This window comes from Cricetulus griseus, chromosome 2 (genome assembly GCF_003668045.3).
Source record: "Cricetulus griseus strain 17A/GY chromosome 2, alternate assembly CriGri-PICRH-1.0, whole genome shotgun sequence".
In the NCBI taxonomy this organism is placed as follows: Eukaryota; Metazoa; Chordata; class Mammalia; order Rodentia; family Cricetidae; genus Cricetulus; species Cricetulus griseus.
In genome coordinates, this window is record NC_048595.1 from 159379597 (window position 1) to 159401601 (window position 22005).

At 42.8% G+C, this 22005-nt stretch overlaps 1 protein-coding gene across 1 annotated transcript; it reads left to right on the top strand.

Annotated features, from left to right (window-relative positions):
• Positions 1 to 422: 422 nt before the first annotated feature.
• Positions 423 to 21092, top strand: LOC113833765 (ALK and LTK ligand 1-like). Its single transcript, XM_035439225.1, has 4 exons — positions 423 to 606; positions 17990 to 18043; positions 19472 to 19552; positions 21028 to 21092. The coding sequence occupies exons 1-4, from the start codon at positions 423 to 425 to the stop codon at positions 21090 to 21092; spliced, it is 384 nt and encodes a 127-aa protein (XP_035295116.1).
• The last annotated feature ends 913 nt before the right edge of the window (positions 21093 to 22005 follow it).

A 22005-nucleotide genomic window follows, 5' to 3' on the forward strand; every position in this document is an offset into this window, starting at 1 on the left:
TCCCACCTGCCCAGCCCTGGTGTGGAGCAGGGTCCCTGTCCAAAGAGATCTGCACCTTGTCTCCTCCAGCAGAAATCCCTCCTTGCTTTCTCGCGTCCAGAACTAGAAGTTGTGGGTTCTTTCAAACCTGTAGTAATTGGAGGTCATGCCCCCAGAAACCCACAATCTAGGGCGTGAGGATCCCACCTTGGCGCCATCTCTGTCCCTAAATCCTGGATGCAAGGAAATGGTTCCCAGGGAGGTGGCTTGTGCTTCCTAGGGTCCTGTGCCATGACCCGCCCTCGTCAGGGGTTCTCGGGTGCCCAGCGCCGCCCCGCCTCAGGTCCCCGCCCCGCGCCCAGGAGCGCATAGACCTCTCCAGGCTCGCCTCTAAATCCCAGTGCCGCCCCAGCCTGCTGCTCCCTGATCCGAATGCCAAGGCCATGTGGTCCGCTAAGCCCAGCGCCCGGCTGCCCGCGCTGCTGCTCCTGGCACTGGCTTTGTCCCCGCCCGGGACCCATGGGCGGCCCCGGGGACGCAGGGCGGCGCGTCCCGCTGAGCTCAAGTCACAGCTTCTCCTCCCGGTAACAGGGACTCGGCAAGCTCCCAGGGCCTCCCGGAGCGCAGGTAAGCCCTGTTCGCCCTCCTGACCTGCCCTTTCAGGAGCCCCACAGCTCTTGCAGCTGGGCAAGCTCCTATTGGGAAGGCTGAATTCAGCACAGCAGAGGGTGGACACCTGTAGATTCCTGGGAAGTAACAGGCTTACTATATTCGCCTTGGTTGAGACTTCAATAACAAAACCAGGCTGGCAAAGAAATCAGCTTCATGGGCTCCTTGCTAACTGCGGGAGGTCTTTTGACCCAGCCGTGAAAAGTCCTGGGCTGCAGCCTCACCTGCTAGTATGATGGACAACCTATGCATCTGTCAACACCTGGACTCTGGGTCTTCTGGAGTTTAACTACCATGGCCGTCCTTAGTCACCTGTACATTCTGGAATGCCCCTTTCTTTCTCTTTCAAGCCGACCCCAGGGAATGGGTGACTAGCATGCAAATTTCAATAAGCTGCCATGGCCAGGGCTGGCTTGCGTTTTTCCTGGGTCAGTTAGAAGGGCCCATGCCAACTCTGCTCCTAAGATGCCTAGGAAGAAGGTAGGAAAAGCCAGGACAGAGGACCATGAGACACCTACGCTGAGATGTGTGAATGAGAAGGAAAAGGAGAGAGCCTGAGGAGCAAGGGGTGTAGGGGCTCCTGAGAGTGTGCAAGGTGTTGGCAGGAAATGAGGTGGTGAGGAAGAGAGAAGCCACAGGCTTAACCCTGTTGTTGCAGAGTGAGGTAGGGGTGGAGCAAAGGGCCCATCTTCCTGGCCTGCACTGAACTTACTGAGAGGACAAAGCACAGGATCGACTTGGAATGCTCTGCAGCCAAGGTCCCTCCTTCTTGATAGTCCCTCTCTCCTTCCTTCCCTTTCTCTCTTCTTCCCTCCTTCCTTTCTTCTCCCCTCATCCATTTCATTTTTTCCCTTTTGACTGAAGCAGGATCTCACTTTGTAGCTTTGAACTTCCCATCCTCCTGGCTCAGCCTTAGAGTCATAGGCACATACCACCATAAATAGTGTAGGCATCACACTTAAGAAAACATGGGGGTATTTTGTAGTTTCTTTCTTTTCTGGTTGCTTCTCTTCTCTTCTCTTCTCTTCTCTTCTCTTCTCTTCTCTTCTCTTCTCTTCTCTTCTCTTTCCTTCCCTCCTGTCTCTATCTCCCCGCCCCTTCTCAACAGTCTCAGTGTACAGCTCAGGCTATTTGCAACTCACTCTATAGTTCAGGCTGGCCTAGAGTTTGCAGAAATCTTCCTGCCTCAGCTCCCAAGTACGGAGGTAGACAGTGTATACTTAGTTACTACACAGCTTCTACGAAGAACTTACCTTACTATGCTACCCACCATGTAGAGAGCTGAATCTATGCAGACAGGAGGAAGCAGGGAGGCAGGAGAAGAGTGCACATGGACAAAGTGAGTGAGCCAGGTCGGAAAGCCGCAGAGGGAAGTGATGGGAAGGCATGGGAGGCTAATGTGTAGGTTCAACCCAAGCCTGTTTATCGGACAGCTCTCTAGAAGAGGGTGTATGTTGGGGGGTGTCACCACAGGAGAGAGGATACCATGATGCGATGGCATAAGTTATACACGTTGACTTAAAAATTATTGCTAATGAAAATATTTGCCTCAGGATCCAGTGTCACTTTGGAATATAAAAAGAATGTGAGAAAATCCCTAATTGCAGTATCATTTATGGTAACACATGAACTTCACCTGTTTTATTTTAATTTAACAAGTTTTCTCTAGTTAAAGACAGTGGAGGGAATTGTGGGATGCAGATCAGTGGTAGAACATTTTCTTAGAATATGTGAGGCCCTATGCTTAACCCGAAGCACTCCCTTTCCCAAATGACAGAGAAGACTTAAAAACAATGTAGCTGGGGAAAAAGAAAGAGCTATGGCTTACCCCCAAAATCCATTGCTTTCTACAGCTGTTTGATGCAGCCTAATAATATTTTGATTACTGCATTTTGTTTATACAGGGAGAGAAAGGATGGCTGGTTACATTTGAGGCTGTCTGTGAATGGAACTCTTGACATGGATCAGGGAAAAATAAGGACATTAGTACAGAGAAGACAAGTTCGCATCTGGATGTTCTCACAGGAGCATCAGGGGTCATAACTCATCCAGGAGGAAACATCTCCCAGGTCCTAGAGGCTGAGGACTGTCATCCCTGTGAAGGGGCCTGGAAGTGCCCCCAGGGTTTCTGAAGGTGAACTTGTAACAGAGAAGCCCAAGCCCATTGTTGGTTTAGCTCCCACTAGGCTGTCATGTGAGGGTAACAGATGGTTCTTCTGCTCCAGGTCTCACTTTTCCTTCTTCCTTTTCTTCTCCCCACCCCCATGTTTTCGGGCTTAAGTTCTGGAATCCTTGCTGTACATGGAAGTAGAAAAAACTAACTCAGACCCAGTTTCTCCCCCTGTTCCATAACCACATAGCTCATCCCTTCACTGCACTGTGGGAGATTCCCCTGCATACCACAGCAGCAGTTCTGCAGTAAACACCAGCTGGGGTTCTAATTTACCTTTGTACTGGCACTTACTATCCCCCGAAGTTGGGTTTCAGAACCCACAAGTTAAGAACTGTCTCCAATGGCACATGCAGTCCCTAGGTGGTTGTACCTGTTGATTCTGAGTCTCTAGCTAAGAATTAGGTTTCCCATACTCTCTCCTTGGATTTGCACTAATTTGCTGGAGTAGCTCATAAATGGTAATATGAAGGATACTGATGAGGAGATGTGTAGCATGAAACATAGCAAACATCCCACCCCACTCCACCCCCAACTCCTTGAATTTGTATGTTCAGCTATCCAGAAATTCTGAACTCAGTGCTTTTGAGTTTTTGTGGAGGGTTCATTATACAAATAAGATTGAGTCACTTGGCAGTGGTGATCAACTAACCCATCAGACCCATCCTGAAGCTACCCAGAAACTGCCAGCCCTCAGTCAACTTCTTACCCACTATCATTTCTGAGATTCCAAGGGGTTTATGATTTATACCAGTGAGAGCACTATGTATTTCACAGTATCACAACATGGCATTGTATATCATTCCTTTTCAGTAAGTTGGCCAGTTTCCCTAAGTCAGAGGCAAGGCTGGAGATGGGAGGGCCATTCCCGGGTAGAAGGAACAGTAAATCCAAAGCCTGGGATAAGAGTTTTCAGCCAGCATTTCCTCCCTAGAGTTGTTGTATGAGCTAGGGGGAGGGGCTATTAGGCTAATTAGGAACACTGCTAATTAGCCACCTGTAGTATTCTCTTCCTCCCCATACTCTGTCTGCCATTCATGACCGGATTTGTCAATTGAATTAGCCATTCAAGAATGTTTGAGGTCATTTTGATAAACCTTTGATTGTGAGTGCTTTTGATTGTCATTTTTCAGCTCAGTTCAGCTAATAACTGGTGCCTCAAATGCCTAGAATCTGTTATTTCATTTTATTGTCTTTCTCACCACCTGGATCCAAGTCGTTGTATTATAGTGACCTTCCAGAGTGTCTCCCAAGCCTGCTTCTGTGTGACTTGGGTAAGAATTAAATGTGTGTGTTTCCATAGCCTTTCCTCCCACCCTCTGAAACCAGCTCTTTCGTCCATCATTACACTAACAGGAAGGAACACAATGGCAGCCTACCCCAAACTTTGCCAGGTGAAGGGGTTCTAGGCTCTCAAGCACAGACATGTGCTTGACAAGCTCAGAAGGCTGAAAATAGGCTGTGATGGAATAGGAAGGAGATTTGGAAGATTTTGAGACCAGAGGAAATTGTAATGAAGTATGGGGAAAAAGAAGAACAAAGGGAAGTTTGGACTTTATTATACCCCTTTATGACTTATATACACTTCCATTATTTCTATAGAATTTCTCAAGCTGGAGTCTCATAGGGGTTGTTTAAATGTAAGGCCATGCTGACACTGAAGATTCCATTGGGGAGGTTATTCTAAACAATTGCAAATGACATTTTTCATTAAGTAGTGTGGGATTTGGCCCCTCCCCAGTCATAAATCTGCACTGGCTTCTCGGACTTTCCTAAGAAGTCCTAAGTCCTCTCAACGGCAATGAGGGACCAGGAATCAGACAGATCTCCTGCATGCAGACAGAAAGGGAAAAGAGGCTCTAGGAAGATTGATGGATATTTCACTGAAACATTTAAGAAGTGTGAAGAAGGAGTCTGCTCCCTCTCCAGGACATTCCTATTCTTCGGGACTTTCTCTTTCTCTCTCTCCATGGTTGAAGAAGTCTCAGGCTCAGTGCTGGCTCTGTACAGATGCTATCACTATTCCACCTCTGCTGTTTAGTGTGTCCCCCAGTGAGCTTCTCTTATCTTTGCCTGATAGAATTCTGTTTGCACTTTTGGATTCTGTGGTAAAAGCAACTGTCTTCCCACACTCTTCTGCCCTAGCAACCAAAATAGAAGACTTCCGTGACATTAAAAGGCATAGGTTTTCTCCCCAAAAGCAGCACAATCCACTCTGCAGTGGACACCAGCTGGTGTCCTTGAATCCAGCTCAGTCTTGATGCTCTTCATGTGGAGATAGGGTTCAGCTCCAAGAGGGATCCCACTTCACACCTAGTCTCAGAATCTGGTGTTCTGACTGTTGAATTCAAGCCAAGGTCAACCTACTCAGAGAAAATTAAATTCATTTGCACCGAATTTGGATTACAGTATGTGAAAATACAAAAATCTAGACATTTGGAAAACGTGCTCCAAAGTTTTACAAAATACTGTGTTTATTTAACTCCAAATGGGTCACTTGTAAGGCATTATGGCTTGAGCTGGCAGAAGCTGCCATATAAGAAAACAACTGGTCTAGTAGAAAGGAGCTGTAGTCCAAAGGCAGGGATTAACTGTTTCAGGAAAGTGGTTTGGCCAGTGTGTGTGTGTGTGTGTGTGTGTGTGTGTGTGTGTGTGTCATATGACAGTCTGTGTTGGGGGGCAGGTGGAAGGCACAATGTCTGTAGCCTAGTTCTAAGGCTCAGGCATGCACATATCTGAGATGTGATTAACCATGACCTCCCAGCTCCACTTCAAGCGCCCTGAACAAGTGCTAACTCCAGTCTGATTTTCTTGACAACCAGATACAAACTGGGCTCTAGATGGAGTAATTTGCTAGAGCAATTAGCAGATCTCAGGGAAAACTATACCCACCATTGTTTATACTAAAAGGGTTAAAGAGATGGAAGCTGGGGAAAGTGCTCACCCCCTCTGAATGGGAGTTACCCTTCACTGCTTTCCATGTGTACAGCTACCTGGAAGCTCTGAAACCCACCATCTTGTGGGTTTGGTGGCAGTTTTATTAATAGATGGGAATGAATTAGTCACTGAAGTTGGTGTTCAACTGAACTTTCAGCTCTTCTCCCTTCCCTGGGACCAGCCCTCTATGTTGCCTTCTTGTTTCTGGTGACCATTTCCCATCCTGAAGCACTTTAAAGGCTTCTAGTCCTCAATCAAATCGTTAGCATGCAAAAGTCAGGGTCATCTTTGAGATTCCTAGGACTGAACATCAGGAAGCAGGTCTGAAAGATAGCATATATTTCCTAGTATCATATCTCTCTTCCTTTATGATATCTCTCTGTGTTCAAGAAATAGCTAAATATGTCCCATAGTTATGTTTATTAAAAAAAAATCTCAAAAAACCCTAGATACATTTGGATAATGCTGGTATTTTCTTAATAAAATAATGCAATTCTATTTGTACAAGGCAAATTTCCTTTATTGTAAATCCATAAGGATTCACTCTGCCCAATTAGACAGTCGTACTTTAATACCTGGTGACTAACAATGAAAATGTTTTTTTTGCTACTTTGCATATTAGCAAGATAGAAGGTATAGTTGTTTGTTTTTCAGAGATAGTCTTGCTATGTAGTCCAGGCTGACTGTAAGCTCCAATACTCCTGCCTCAGCCTCCTGAGTGCCAGGATTACTGATGTATGCCTGGTTATGCAGGTTCTTTCTTAAAACATTTTTATTAAACATAATGAAGGTTCATAGCCTGATGTTTACTATGCATCTACAGAGGGCAATGATTACTATAGTCAGACAAGCACGTCCCTTTCCTTTGGTTTTAACACATGGTGATATTTTGTTTGTAGAGCTGCTTAGAATTATTTGTTTCAATGAAAACTGTTAGTGTGGCCAGAGGTCAAGGTGGAAAAGATACATATGATTTTGCTGCACTTTCCTATTTGGCAGGTGCTCTAACCAGATGTCTGCTGTCTGTTGGGCTCAGTAGCCAGATGCTCCAGTCATAAGCTCTCATTATGAGCAGCCAGATTCCACTTACATGAATGGATTTCTCCCCATTCACGGTGCTTCTGGCGGTGACAGTTATCTGCTTGAAGGATCCACTTATCTCACTGGAAAGCAGAGAAAGTCATGTAGGAAGTCCATGGAATCACCCAGTGTTGTTTCCTTTCCACAGAACATTACTTTTTAATCAGAGATCACCCAGGGGAGCTACATATTTCAAATTCTTTAAAAATTTTTATTATATTCATTATGTGTATGTGTGTGCATTTGCTGGGGTACACATGTGGAAATCGGAGAACAACTTGTGGGAGTTGGTTCTACCACGTGGGTCCCAGAGATTGAACTCAGTAGCCAGGCTTGGCAGCAAGCACCTTTACCTACTAAGCTATCTTGCTAGCCCTAAAATTCCATTTTAATCATACATGTTCCTCTTTGCTTCTCATTTTCATGGTTGTAAGTAAACTCTCAAATGTTAGGTGCAGATTTTGAAGATTGCTGTCAGGAGGCAGAGAGGCAGGTGATATTTCCTTCCTGTTTCTGTGGCAACATGCAGCAATGTGGATGTGAAGTAAGTAGACCTGGCTACTTATACTTAGTGTCACTTTTGAAGTGTTTAGGTGCCTATGGCCAACCGAGGTTTGAAAGTATTACATGGGGACTGGAGAGATAGCTCAATGGAGAGGACACAGGATTGAATCCCAGCACCAACTGGGTGATTCACAGCTGTCTGCATTTCTTGTTCCAGGTGATCCAATGTCCTCTTCTGGCATCTATGGGTACTGCATGTACATGGTATACAGATATGCATGCAGGGAAAACACCCATACATATACAATAAATAAATGAAAATTTAAAAAGAAGATATTAGATGGAAAATTATAGCAGTAGCCATTAGAGAGAGATGGTCCAGTGGGTGCCAGCATGAGGAGTCAGCCTGTTCAAATCCCCAGAACCCATGTACAGCCAGGTGCAGTAATATGCATCCCTAATCCTAGTTTTCACAGACAGAGAGAGCCTGCCCCACCATCACCCAGTGTTCAGTTCTGAAGGTGATGCTGAGTGTTCTGTGCTCTCTGTTGTGTCCTGGCTGGCACTGGCAGCCCAGGCAACCTATGCGGCTGCCTGGCACCATACATGACTCCAGTGTTACCTGAGAGCCCTACTGGCGCTGGCTTAAGGGGAATTGTACAGGATATGGTACTGTTGTGTGAAGATCAGACTACAGTCCCTAACATTTCTCACAGGAATTGATCCTGTGTGTCACTATTGTTTACTGCTCTCTTGGTTTTATGGAGAAGCTTTCCACCAATTAATAGGCTGTTTCATGTGGAAGGAGAACAATGCTTGTTCTAGAGCTTTTAGGACTCACTGAAGAAAATGTGAAGAAAAATATGAACTGCTTGCGAAAGGTAGGATTGCTTGAAAAAGACAACAAGACCTAGAGGCATAAAGTTGGAGGCAAATGGAGAGAATCTGGAGAGAGGAGTCCACACTGAAACATGATGAAATGCAATTTCTAGAGAAAGAACTAAATGATGTCTGAACATTCTGCACAGAATGGATTGATGGCCTGTACTTTTTAAAAAAAATTTTTCATACTATATACTTTGATCATATTCTTTCCCTTTCCATAACTCCTCCCGTATCCTCCCCACTTCCCTATGCACCCAACTTCCAGCTCTCTTTTTCTCTATTAAATAAAAACAAAATAAAAAACAAAACGAAAATCAAAATAGAAAAAAACCCAATGAGACTAAAAAACAAAACAAGACAAAACAAAACAACAAAAAACAAATCCCGAACAATGCCCAAACAAAACAAATCAAAAAGCCCACAAAAAGGATCTAAGTAGCATTAGTTACAACATGATAGTTTAGGCATCATATCTGGAATAGTGATGCCAGTGTGTTATCTATAATTTTTCCTTCAGGGTGATATTTTGATTGCAGGGCAATATCCTGGACATTTTGTAGATGGTATCTAGAATGCTATTCTGTGTGTTATCCTCCATACTGGCTATGGTGTCATCGAGATCACTAGGATGAAGGCATTGATGGCCTGTACTTTAAGAGGATACTGTCACTAGTAGACAGGCTGAAGCTCAGATCATAAGCAGCTGAAGCAAAAAAAAAAATGATGCTGAGGGTTGTTTAAATAAATGAATGACCTAAGTGGATCACTGAATAAGACTGGTAATGGGAATTACCAACTTCAAGAAAGCCAGAAAAGGCTTCTACAAAAAGCTGAAATATGGGAAGAACAGGTAGGTGATTTGAATAGAGACAAAACACACTAAGAGCCCAAGCAATGTGAAGAAAAGCTGTCACAAGAAAGAAAGCAACCTCTAGCCTTTCTGTGTTGGCTGGCCACGATGAAGATTGGGACACCATGTTTGAAGAAGGTGTGGCCAATGACAACAAACTGGAATCAAATGTGGAATGAATCACAAAATTGTGCTCAGTTCAATGCCAAAAGGAACCCAGAAGAGAGTCATGCGACTGAGTTAGATGCTTCTTTAAAAGCTCCAGGAGAAAGAAGGCAAGTTTTATGCAGGTATCTGAAGGACCTAGAATGAAGTGGTATCTTACAGAGAACAGTAAAACCTTTCAGACTGAAGAGGTATCTTTGCAACAGAAATGCACAGACAGTGAGTGTCAGAGATCTCACCAGAAATAAAATAGAGGCTGAAGTGTTTCCAGACTCAAAACAAAATCCCATAGCAAATGAAGAGAGGAAATTTCCAGGTAAGAAGAGAAACTTTAAAATGTAGAACAGAGCACCAAGCAGCTGAAGAGCTGGAGAGTGAGCCACAGAAGGTGAAGCCATGATCTTGAGGAATTGGAGAGAACCGTTTTTTTCTTTCAAGGGCAGGTAACATCAAGAAGAGGAAAAGATACACTGCCATTGTTGTAAGATGAGAAAATTCTCACAACAGACGAAAAATTGACTGAAATGGTCTTTAAATTTGAATTTTTAGGGAAATACCTTTATGCTTTAAATACAGCGTGTGTCACAGTGATTTCTGCACTTGGCCCCTCACCCTGCTTGCAGTCCTGCCCTGTGGAGTAGAGTTTCAGCAGCAAGAACTTTTCTTTCTAGCTTTGCTGGAGGGAAGAGGAAGTGGTGGAGGAAAAGCAAATGCTCAGCTCCACCTGATTAGCAACCAAGGAGGTACCACCCGTGATGGGTAAGCACATCTTCATCCTCAGACAGCGCCTGCTGACACTGCACCCCCATTGACTCCACAGGAACAAAGCAAGATGATAAGCCCTCTACCACACCAATCACACCCCATTCCAGCTCTAATCTACAAAAACGCAGCATGCTTTATTCTAATTCTGGCAGCATTCCTAGGCCCCCTCAGGATAGTCATGGGCCAGTGTCTTCAGAGGAGGAATCAGCAGGCAGCAGTGATAATGATGACCTAAGTTGTCACATGTGTCCAATGGGCCCTCTCTCTGCTGAATCAAAGCATATGATCCTGGCCTTATTCTGCCAACTCAGCTCTTCATTCTATCTCTGATCTGTGCTTTCCAGTAGATCCAAGGACCCCTTTAATGAGATGGGGTCCTCCTTTCCCTTCCCTAGGAAACATGTACAAAGCTTCTCGAGATGGCTTCCTACCAAAGGATTTCCATGGACCACTTTGGTGTGCAATGGAATCTGCTCACTGTGAGGGTTCCTCCTGTCCTTCCTCAGGGGGCCTCTTCCTCCTAATCTGAATTCCCTTCAGGGTGAATTCTACCTCTGAAGGAATCGGAACTGGAACCTTCAGAATCACAGCCAGAAACCTGACAGCATTTGACCTCTCATCAGAAGTAATTCTGACTCCTCTCCCATTTTCAGTGAGTGACTGCAGTCACAGATGGTTATACTCTTGGCCACGAACAAGGTAATGGAATTACAATTATTAGGATGGTGATTTATAAATAAATATGACTAAATACGAATCTTACAGTTTATTTTATTCTAGATGGTGTAGCCATTATGTTTGATTATCTAAGCCACTTACATAAAAAATAGAGGTGTCTGTGCATATGTGTGTTTAAACTACCAAAGGGTATATCTTTATGCCACAAAATGTACTTAGCATGTTGCAGATCAATGTGAACTAACTCCACTCATCTAAATTTTAATTGATTTTTTTTAAAAAAAGGAAATCTAGTAAAGAAAAAAATGTTTAAATTCTTCACAGGACAAAATCTGGCTTTCTTTGCCACTTTCACTTGTGAGTCTATGTAGCCAGACTTTCTTTGGATCACCAGGTCCCAAATAATGACACAGAGACTTCTTACTAATTATGAAACTTCAGCCTTAGCTTAGGCTTGTTCCCAAATAGCTCTTATAACTTAACCCGTTTGTATTAATCTCTGTTGTCATGTGCCTCATTATCTCTCCTGCATACTGTACATCCGACATGCTCTGCATCTCGCTGGCAAAACTCCACATCTCAGATTCTTCCGCCAAGTCCCCAGAAGTCCTTCCTATCTTCTCCTACCAAACTGTTGGTCATTCAGCTCTTTATTAAACCAACAACAAGTTGACTTGGCAGAGACACATCTTTACCCCACAAGTCTATCCTTCCCCACCTGTGCCTGCCTGTGAAGCTGGCATACTGCTTCAGGGTGGGTGTGTCCTCACTCCTAGTGGGCAGTTGATCTCTATCTCACTTGGCTTCCAGGAAGTTTTGGTACTTTTGACCCCTCCCTGCCTTCATTAAGTGAACCCCTAATTTGAATGCCTAATCCCACCTGCTCTTCTGACAAGCCTTCACTCAGGCAGGCTTCTCACAGCATCCCCATGTAACCAGGTGAACTTCTCCAGTTTCACCCATGGCCTCTAAGGGACATTTCCTTCGCTCTTTCCTCCCTTACTCTCCATTCACATCATCATGGGCTTTGTGTCTTCAACCCAAGAACCTCATACCTGACCTTTTCTCTCGGGAACTTCACACTTATTCTCCATTCTTTCAACCTTTTGCTTCTTAGACATTGTGGTTGTCGTGGTTCCATTTCAATTGCTGTAAGGAAACACCATGACCAAAAGATAGCATCTAATATGGGATTATGGTTTCAGAGGGTGGGCATGTGACCATCATGGCAGCAAGCATGGCAGCAGGCTTGTAGGCATGATGCTGTGATAGTGCCTGAGAGCTTACAATCTGATCTACAAGTACAAGGCTGACAGGTGAGGAGCTGTGTTTGCTGTGGACTTTTGAAACCTCAAAGCAGTCCCCTAGTGACAGACCTCCCCTAACAAGGCCATACCTCCTAACCCTTCCCAAACAGTTCCATCAACTGAGGACCAAACATTCAAATATATAAGCCTATGGGACCCATTTTCATTCCAACCACACAGTGGTCCTAGAGTGGGCATGTTATTTCCTACTGGATCAATAGCCTTTTATGGTTTCCAGTGGCTAAGTATGTTGCTAAGGCTTCTAACTACTAGGTCTAATAAGAGCACCCTCAGCACTGGGTTATGTGGTTTCCCTGTCGTGCCTTGCCCTGTCCTCACGACCCTCCCTTTCTTTCTTTCCTATTCCTCCCCGCTCCTCCTTCTTCTTTTTTGAGACAGGATCTCACTATGTAGCTCTGGCTGTCTTGAAACTCACTATGTAGCCTTGAATTCACAGAGCTCCACTGCCTCTGCCTCACAAATGTTAGAATTAAAGATGTGCACCACCACATCTGGCCTGTTTTGTGGCTTCTGGTGCACAGCTTTCTTTTTTTAATTTATTTTTTTATTAATTCAAATTAGGAACATGCTTGTTTCACATGTCAATCCCTTCTCCCTCTCCCTCTCCCTCCCCTCACCCTCAACCCTCCTACCCCCACCCCATCCACTCTCCACTCCCCAGGCAGGGTAGGGCCCTCAACAGGGGCTCCGAAAAGTCCACCACATCATCCTGGGCCAGGCCTAGGCCCTTCCCCATGTGTCCAGGGCAAGAGTGCATCCCTTCATGTGGGATGGACTCTCAAAGTCCCTTCTTACACCAGGGAAAAGTACTAATCCACTACCAGTGGCCTCCTAGAGTGCAGAGGCCTCCTAATTGACATCCATGTTCAGGGGTCTGGATCAGTCCTGTATTGGCCTCCCAGACAGCATCTGGGGTCGACATGTTCCCCCATGTACAGGCCTGTTACGATAAATATCTCTGCCAAAAGCCGCCTGAGCCCCATCGCCACGTGTGCGCTTTATGCCAGCCGCCCGCCCAAGTTAGGCACAAATAAATATACAGGGTCTTGTATTAGGTTCAAAGCTGCTTGGTCAATGACTAGGACTTCTCATCTGTTTGCTCAGTCTTAAATATCATAAATCTATATATTTTATAAGACTTATCTTATTGGACACCTTATTGGCGTCCCTCCTTGCTGGGATCACATCTTGCTGCTGGAGCAGGAGGGGGAAAAAAAGGGGCACTTCCTGTTTCTTCTTCACTTAAATATAAGCCTCCTTGCTATGTCACTTCCTTCCTGGATCACACTTCTCTACTACATTTCCCAGAATCCTCTTTGACTCCTAGTCCCGTCTACTTGCTGTCTCATTGGCCAAACAGTATTTTATTTAACAATCAATAAGATAAACATACACAGAAGTATTTCCCCATCACAGGCCAGCTGTTTTTGTGGGTTTTTCCAGCTTGGTACCCACCCATTCAATATTCATTCCTCCCTCTCTGCAACTAGGTTCCAGAGTTCAGTTCAGTGTATATCTGTGGGTGTCTGCCTCTGCTTCCATCAACCACTGGATGAGGGCTCTAAGATGGCATAAAAAAGTAGTCATCAATCTCATTTTAGGGGAAGGGCATTTAGGTTATCCTCTCCACCATTGCCTGGATTGTCAGTTCGTCTCATCCTTGTAGATCTCTGGAAGTCTCCCTAGTGCCAGATCTCTCCTTGGACCTATAATGGCTCCCTCTAATATGGTATCTCTCATCCTGCTCTCCTCTATCCTTCTCCCAACTCAATATTTCTGCTCCTCCTTTTCCTCCTCTCCTCTCCTCTTCTCCTCCTCTCATTCTGGCAGATCCCCCTCCCCTCCCCTCATGCTCCCAATTAGCTCAGGAATTCCTGCCCCTTCCCATTCAGGGGTCCAAGTGCACAGCTTTCTATTGTCAGTTATTTAAATTCCTTTTGGTGTGAAGTGTTTAACATTTTTATAAAATACTATTTTTAAGAGTCTATAGAGTTGATCATTTTTAATCAAGGGGTGTGTAACTATGTTAAATTAGTAACTTGAAAGAGTCATTTTCAAAAAAATTTAAAAAAATCATTTTCATGAAATCAGCCTTCTAATTAAATGGTGAAAGTTTAAATTACACATGAATTATCCCGTAATTTAAAAACAAGAAAATTTATATTGAACCATCATTGTGCATTTTTAAAGTAGTCTGGTCTTTGTGCACTATGATTTAGAATTTTGTCCTCATATGTTATAACATAAGACTTGGAAGGACTTAAAGATGACCCAGTTTATCAATCTCAATGTACAGAAGAAAACTGAGATGAGAATTTTAGTTTGACTGTAGAAGTAAAATGTGACCGTGAGTCTTAGGGAGGATCCTGCTGGGCTCAACACTACACAAATATGACTGTGTATTTGGAGTTAGATCATTTTAAATTATTATGTGGTCTTTATAATATTATCAGTGAAATGTTGTGGATACTGTACATCTTAAAAGTATATCCTATCTACAAGCCTAATGAAACTGTAGAAATAATTTAAATGCTGAGTACAATAAAATCATATCACTCCTTCATACTACATGTTCCCTTTTATCAGCTGAGAGGGCACAGAAGCAACATAGTCCAGTAGTGAGTAGTGCCTGTGCACTCAGGTTTTGGGTTTTAGAACCATTTACAATTAAAAGAACCAAGTTTCCCTATCAACAAACCTGATCCCAGGGCTAGGAAAACAAGAGGGCAGATAGTTATGTTGGATGAATCCAGAACCTCCAGGAGAGCCAGAAAATAGAAAGTAGTATATATAAAACAGTAACAGTGGCAAAACTCCTACCATGTCAAACATGTCAAAAACTAAAATTGGCCCAAACTGGATCTATTTCATTTCAGCAACAGAATAAAGGAAATAGTGTAGATTATAATCCAATGTAAAAATAAACATCTACTGGCCCACATTGGTATAAATAGATGACTGACCCGGGGAGAAATGTCCCATGCAGGATTCTAAATTGTTCATATAAGCATGCTCAAGGGAAGAAAGAACCCATCTTCCCAACATGTAGGCATAATACTTTGATATCCTTCTAGAGAAGGGCAAGCAGAAACTCCACCATGGAGACATGCCAGACAAATGCTAACTACACTAGATGAGCGAGGTTAACATCAACAGCCATAATTATGATAACTATATGTACCCTTGCTCAGATCAAACTGATATCCTACCTGTGAGATATTCTTTAAACCTATAACTCCAGTCTAATCATGAGAAAAGTACAAATAAAAAAAGGATATTCTGCAAAATTCTTTACCAGGACTACTTACAACCATTGAAGTCATTCTAATCCTGGAAAATAGCAGATTGTGATATCAACAACCCAAGATCTCAGGGGCTGAAGTACAAAGATCACAAGTAGAAGACTAACCTAGTCTACAGAGAAACTTCCAGATCAGCTGAGTGTCCTGTCCAAAACAGTAATAACAGCAAAGGGAAAAACTGAAAAACCATCAGAGCTAGAAGAACCCAGGAAGACATGACAATTGTAACACGAGACCCTAGGATGAAAAAAAGAGTCTGAGTGAAAAGTGAGCATCCCTGAAAAGTCAGAGGATGTGGACCTCAGTGAGTGATCCAGTATTTATCTATAAGTGTTCACTAGTGGCAAGAAAGTACTGTATTCACACATGGTGTAGAGTGCTTAGGAATGTCAAACAGTGTGAAATTTTCTGTACCTGTAAAACTGCTCAATAATAAAAAGTTTAAATATATACCAGTTTTGGACTGGAGAAATGGCTGCTTTCTCACAGGTGTGCATCCTTGTGTATACATGGATAAGCCAGAGGAGGACACTGAGTATCTCCCTCTATCATTCTCTGCCTTATTTCCTTGAGATAGGGTTTCAATCAGAAGCATGTTTTTTTTTGGTTAGGATGGCCTGCCAGCTCATGAGCACCCATGATTTGCCCATCTCTTCCCACAGTGATGGTGTTGTAGGTTTGAACATCAATGCTTAGCTTTTTACATGAGAACTGGAGATTTGAATATAGTCTTAATGATTGCACAGAAAGTGCTCTTACACATTCAGCCATCTCTCTAGCTCCCAACTAGTTTTTAATTATTTCTAAAATGCAGGTGTTTGTTGTCACATAGAAGCAGAGCTTGGATCCCTTCACTCTTGCCCTCTCTCCCTACTCCCACGCATACTCAGAACTAACACACTACTGGCAACCATAGCTATTACACACGAAGGAGTCTCATCCACCCCCTACCTCCTGGGATGTAAAGAGCTGTTATAGTTCCCTGAGACTTCATCGACATTGCTCAGTCTCCACCAACTTTGTCATCTATAGGTGATAAATGTGCCTTCCATGCTGCATTCTTATGTATGGTTTATAAAGAAGTCAATATGTAAGGAAAAAGTTGTAAGTCTGAATGTACAATTGGTAGGGCAAGTGAGATGGCTTAGTAAGACTGCCTGCTGTCAAGCCTGATGACCTGAGACGAGTATTCAGGACCCACAGGCTGGAAGGAGAGAACCAAACTCCGGAAAGTGGTCATTTGACCTCCACATGCATGTAAAGCACACATACCAGCATACATAAAATAAGTAAGTGAGGTAGTTTGAATGTAATTAGCCACCATGAGCTCATAAGTACTATTAGGAGGTATGGCCTTGTTGAAAGGAGTGTGTCATTGTGGGGGTGGGCTTTGAGGTCTTCTATATGCTCAAGCCACACCCTGTGTCTCAGTTTACTTCCTGTTGTCTATGGATAAAAGATATAGAGCTCTCAGCTCCTTCTGCAGTACCATGTCTGCCTGCATGCTGCCATGTCTCACCACAATGATAGTGCACTGAACCTCTGAACTGTAAAGCACTTCAATTAAGTGTTTTCCTTTGTAAGAGTTGCTGTGGTCATGGTGTCTCTTCACAGTACTAGAAACTGTGTTTTCTGGGTGGCATGTTTTAGTGAGTATCAGTGAAGTCTCGGGTAAAGCCTGATCTTTAAGCTGTGTTTCATTCCAAGATAAAGCCTTGTAAGTTGGTCAGTCTTATGAATGACCTCAAGAGTGTCTCAGCTCACTTGCTCTGGCTGCTTTTCTGGAGAAAGCATTTTAGGAAGAACAAAACAGGTTAGAAAGCTGTTTTCTAAACATACTCACAGAAGTATGACAGCTGGGCCAGCCAGAGTCAGTAGAAGATAGAAATGCAAGACCCTAGATGAGTATTTGGAAGTGGAGTATGTAAACTATCACATAGTTCGCCAAAGTAGAGAGGAAAAAGAGCAGTCAAGCATAACTTGTTGAGGTGGGCTATTGTCTTAGTTTGGGTTTTATTGCTGTGATGAGACACCATGACCACGGCAACTCTTATGAAGGAAAACATTTAATTGGAGGTGGCTTATAGTTCAGGATTTAGCCCATTGTCATGGTGGGTAGCATGGAGGAATTCAGGTAAACATAATGCTGAAGAGGTAGCTGAGAGTGTACCCTGGGATTGGCAGGCAGCGAGAAGAACAAGTGAGCCACTGGGCCTGAGCTTTGAGTTCTGAGAACTCAAAGCCCACCCCCTAGTGATGCAGTTCCTCCAACAACACCATACCTATTCCATTAAGTCCACATTTCCTAATAATACCACTCCCTATGGGCCTATGGGGGTCATTATCACTCAAATCACCACAGCTATGCAAGGGTTAAAGAATGATGCTATTCACTGAGGCTGGGGAACACAGGATAGGGGAAGCTCTGGGAAGCCAGAAAATCAGACATTCAACAGTAGCTCATACACAGAGGTCTGTATGGTTTCCTGGGTGGGGGGTTTAGAGAAAACAAGAAGTTCTGCTAGACCTCCAGAGCCCTGGAGAATGGATAGGAACAGAGTGCAGGGATTTGAGGTCTGCTGCACATACTGCATGGATCTATGTCTTTAGTGCTATAATTATGTTTTAATAGTGGAAATCCATCCTGGAATTACAAAGTATTTTTTTTTCTTTTCAGAAATATTCCCAAGAGACTTGACCCTGAAAGACAAATTCATAAAGCATTTCACAGGTAAGCATACACTATTTCAGTGACTCAGTTACAAAAGAAAGGTTGTATATAGAATGCACCCATAGAGAATGGAGCCATGGAGATTAATGGATAGAAGAGGCGTGAGTTCAGCTGGGTTTTCAGTCAATTTTTATTAACTTGTATCATCTGTAATGTGCACTAGAACTTGATAAGCAATAGAACATAAAGATATCTCAGAGAAAGATAAAAAGGATGATTTTCTGAGAACCAACTGTGAAGTCTTGGAGTGGGACATGCTTTAAAGTAGGAAAGTCTGGTATTGAGGAACCCACTGAGCAAGGCTTGAAGGCTGTAGTGGGAGAGGACAGGCCCATGGTATGGATGGACTGGGGATGAAGGTGAACTTGGGAAGGTGAACTAGGAAGGCGTGTGAACAAACCAGACGGCAAACAACCTTCAGGGCACACTGAAGGATTTAGACGGTGCGACAGTCCGAACAGCATTGAGGTTTTATAAACAGGAGGCAGATGTGCATATGTTACACACACACCCCTCTTGGATGCTTTGGTTTTTTTTTTAATTGCAGTTTAATTATTACAATTCTTCCTTTCCTATCCTCCCTCCCTATACCCCTACTCACTCTTTCAAATCAATTTCCCCCTTTTTCATCAAATGGTATTGCATGAATATATGTATATACATGTACATTCTTAAAAAAAAAAACTTATTCGACTCCATACAACGTTACTTGTATGCATGTTTTGGGGGCTAACCATTTGGCATTGAACAGTCAATGGTGTTCTCTTCCAGTGGGGCACATTTCTCCCAGCTTTTCTCAGTTGCCTTACACTTCTTTGTGCTGGGCTGAAACCTCAAAGCTTGCCTCCTCATCCCAAGTACTGGAATTATAGTAAACCACAACCACACCCAGCTATTAACTTTCAAATGATGTTTCTGAGTATCATACAGAGACACCTGCAGATGAGGAAGGCAGCACTGAGTATTGGGGAGATGCCTATGGACCAGGTGGAAGGAGGAAAGTTTTGCTGCGGTTTTAAGGCCCTACTCCGTTCACAGTATTTCCCTAAACTAATGAACACACCTTGCTTCAATTAAAAATAAATTTCATCACTAGAAACATTACTTCCCATTAAGTAGGAAAAAAAAATCAAGGGATCAGAAAGCCACTCCCTCTTGGTTTTTTCCCTTCTGTCTGGAGTGCCCCCTTTCAGTTCTTCCAGAACTCTACTAGTTCCATGATGTGAGATACTGAGAATGTGGAGTGAACTTAGATCAAAGTTTAGTGCCTCCCACAGAGTCTGGGTAAAGGAAGGAATTCTCAGGCCAGTTCTTTAAAGGGCAGGAAGGATGGAATCTACAGTTACACTGTCTCTGTCCATAGAGTGCTAGAAACATGTTTGGGAAACAAGCCCATGTTTATAATAAGCATTCTTTCCCTTTCTCTAGGGCCTGTCACGTTTTCAGCTGAATGTAGCAAACACTTCCATCGACTTTACCACAATACCAGGGATTGCTCCATGCCAGCTTGTAAGTTGCCTGGGCAGATTTAGAAAAGACAAAAAAACTGATTCAACAATGAATGCATATAATTTCAAGCTTCAACTGTCTTTGGGTGGGACACAATAGACTAAACATTGCATGGGTTGCTATTAATAACTTTTCAGTACTCAAGGTTGTGTGGTCTGTTAAGACTATTCGGAACGAGAGGCCACATTCTGGGTGGGAACATTTCCAAATCTGAAAATAGTCAGGTTCTCTTAAAGACTAGAATGTTTGTCAGGACAGAAACCTTTTATCGTTATTCAAATTCCTTGGTAAAAATAAAATGATTTCTCATATGAATGAAAAGAAAGTGAGCTGACTGTGAAGTGCAAGTCGACATCTCTTCCTAAGTGTTTTTGAAGTCAATGTTTTTATATCATGTCATTTGTGCAGTGTGTGCTGGGTTTCCCTGAATGATGATGCCCTGTTGTGCAATGAGGTCTTTTGAATACTTTTGAAGTTAATGGAGTTAATAATAATTCCAAGCATAGTACTAAAGGGCTATCATTCAAAATATGATGATGTATGGTAGCTGAGTCACCTGTTTCAAATTCCTTTCTAAGTCTAAAATTTCCATTTAAAGTGAGTGATTCTGAGCATTTTATTTCTTGGCATCTGGAAGATCTTGTGGAGTATTTAACTTTACTTAGGATGTTGAGTCAGATTTTTATGTTTTATTTTTTTCAAAAAAACCCCAAAAGTTTACATTTAATGACTAGATAAATTTAAGCACACTGGATTCATTCTAGCTATCTTCTTTGTTAATGTGATAGAATGTGACCAAGAGTGATATGGGTAAGGGTTTATGTCAGCTTATACTTCCATGTCACACCCCATCACTGATGGAATCCAACAGGAACTCAAGGCAGGAAACTCAAGGCCAGGACTGAAGCAAAGGCTATGGAGGAATGCTGCTTACTGGTTTGCTCCCCAAGGCTTGTTGCTGTCTTATACACCTCAGAACCACCTTCCAAGGGTTGACACCATCCCAAGTGGTTTCTGCCCTCCGATATCAATCATGAATCAAGAAAATGCCCCACAGATTTACCTATAGGAGGCTATTCCTCAACTAAGGTTTCCTCTTCCCAGTTGACTTTAGTCTGCATCACGTTGACAAAAACAGAAACAACAACAAAAATAGCTCAATTTGTCAGCAAGAGATTCAAGGCAAAGACACTGGATGACAGCCTAGTTTGGTGGGGAAAGGGCAGTTTTGGGACCTAAATTACTTATCTGCTATGAGATAAGTTACATTTAAAGGTACTGTCTCCTCTCTAAAGTAAAGGCATCACATTTCCATATCATTTCAGAGGAACAAAAGAACAAAACCCACATTAAGCATCTAATATGTTAGGGGCTTTTAAAACTATGGTGGGTTACATGAATCAATGACAATAACATTATTTCTTTCTCATTCATATCAATTAACTATATGCATCATCTTTAAATGGCTTTTCTAGATTATAAAAGGTGTGCTAGATTGCTGATGAGATTAGCTGTGAGTCCACTGTGCTCCCAGACCTAGGAAACTAACCCAGTGAGTATCTATTTATTTTTATACTAAGAGTATTTATGTTCTCCATTTGCTTTCCTTCCATATACCCCCCCCAGCATCTGCCCCATGGTGGTGTGGATCAAAGGCAGGGTGTGGAATCCCAGATTGCATATTCTGGCACTCAAGAGACTAAAGTCAGGGGAGTCTGAGGGTGACCTCATTACTTCATTAGTGAGACCCTGTCTCAGAAACTAAGAACTTAAGCAAAATAGATAGATAGATAGATAGATAGATAGATAGATAGATAGATAGATAATGTTTAAAGAGAAAAGGTTGAAGAGTCCAGGAAGTCCAGGAGATAACATTAGCATAACATAACACCTATGACACTTACTAATGGACTTTTTACTCTGCTCCAAACTTGATTCTAAGTGTGCTGTTCTGATGAGTTGACTTAATCCTCTAAGCAGTTACATCAAGTGAGATAAATAGCTTTTCTCAAAGCCTTACAAGCCCTTTGTGATTAGAATGACTTCAACAGTTTTCAGTCTCATTTTATTGTTGTGCAGAAACAGTCCACAGTACACGCAGGCAAACAATCATTAACAGGTCTATCACAAATGGTCAAATATATAATAATAGAGAAAAAGTGGGCGTTTTTATATAGTAACCTAAAAACCAGAGAAGATATTGATAAAGTAGGAGAACAATTAGGCAGGCATGGCAGTGCTTGCTATAATCCAACACTTGAGGAGTAGAGGCAAGAATGAGTTCAAGGTCACCCTGGACAATATATTGAAAGCCAGTCTTAAATAAAGAAAACACCACAGTTACACATACAAGGAAGTTGAAGTGATAAAGTTACCATGCACTTTAGCTTAGCTCATTAACTGGCTGGATGTATTATATTCTGGATCAATGCTAAAAGTAGTATTCTGGAGCC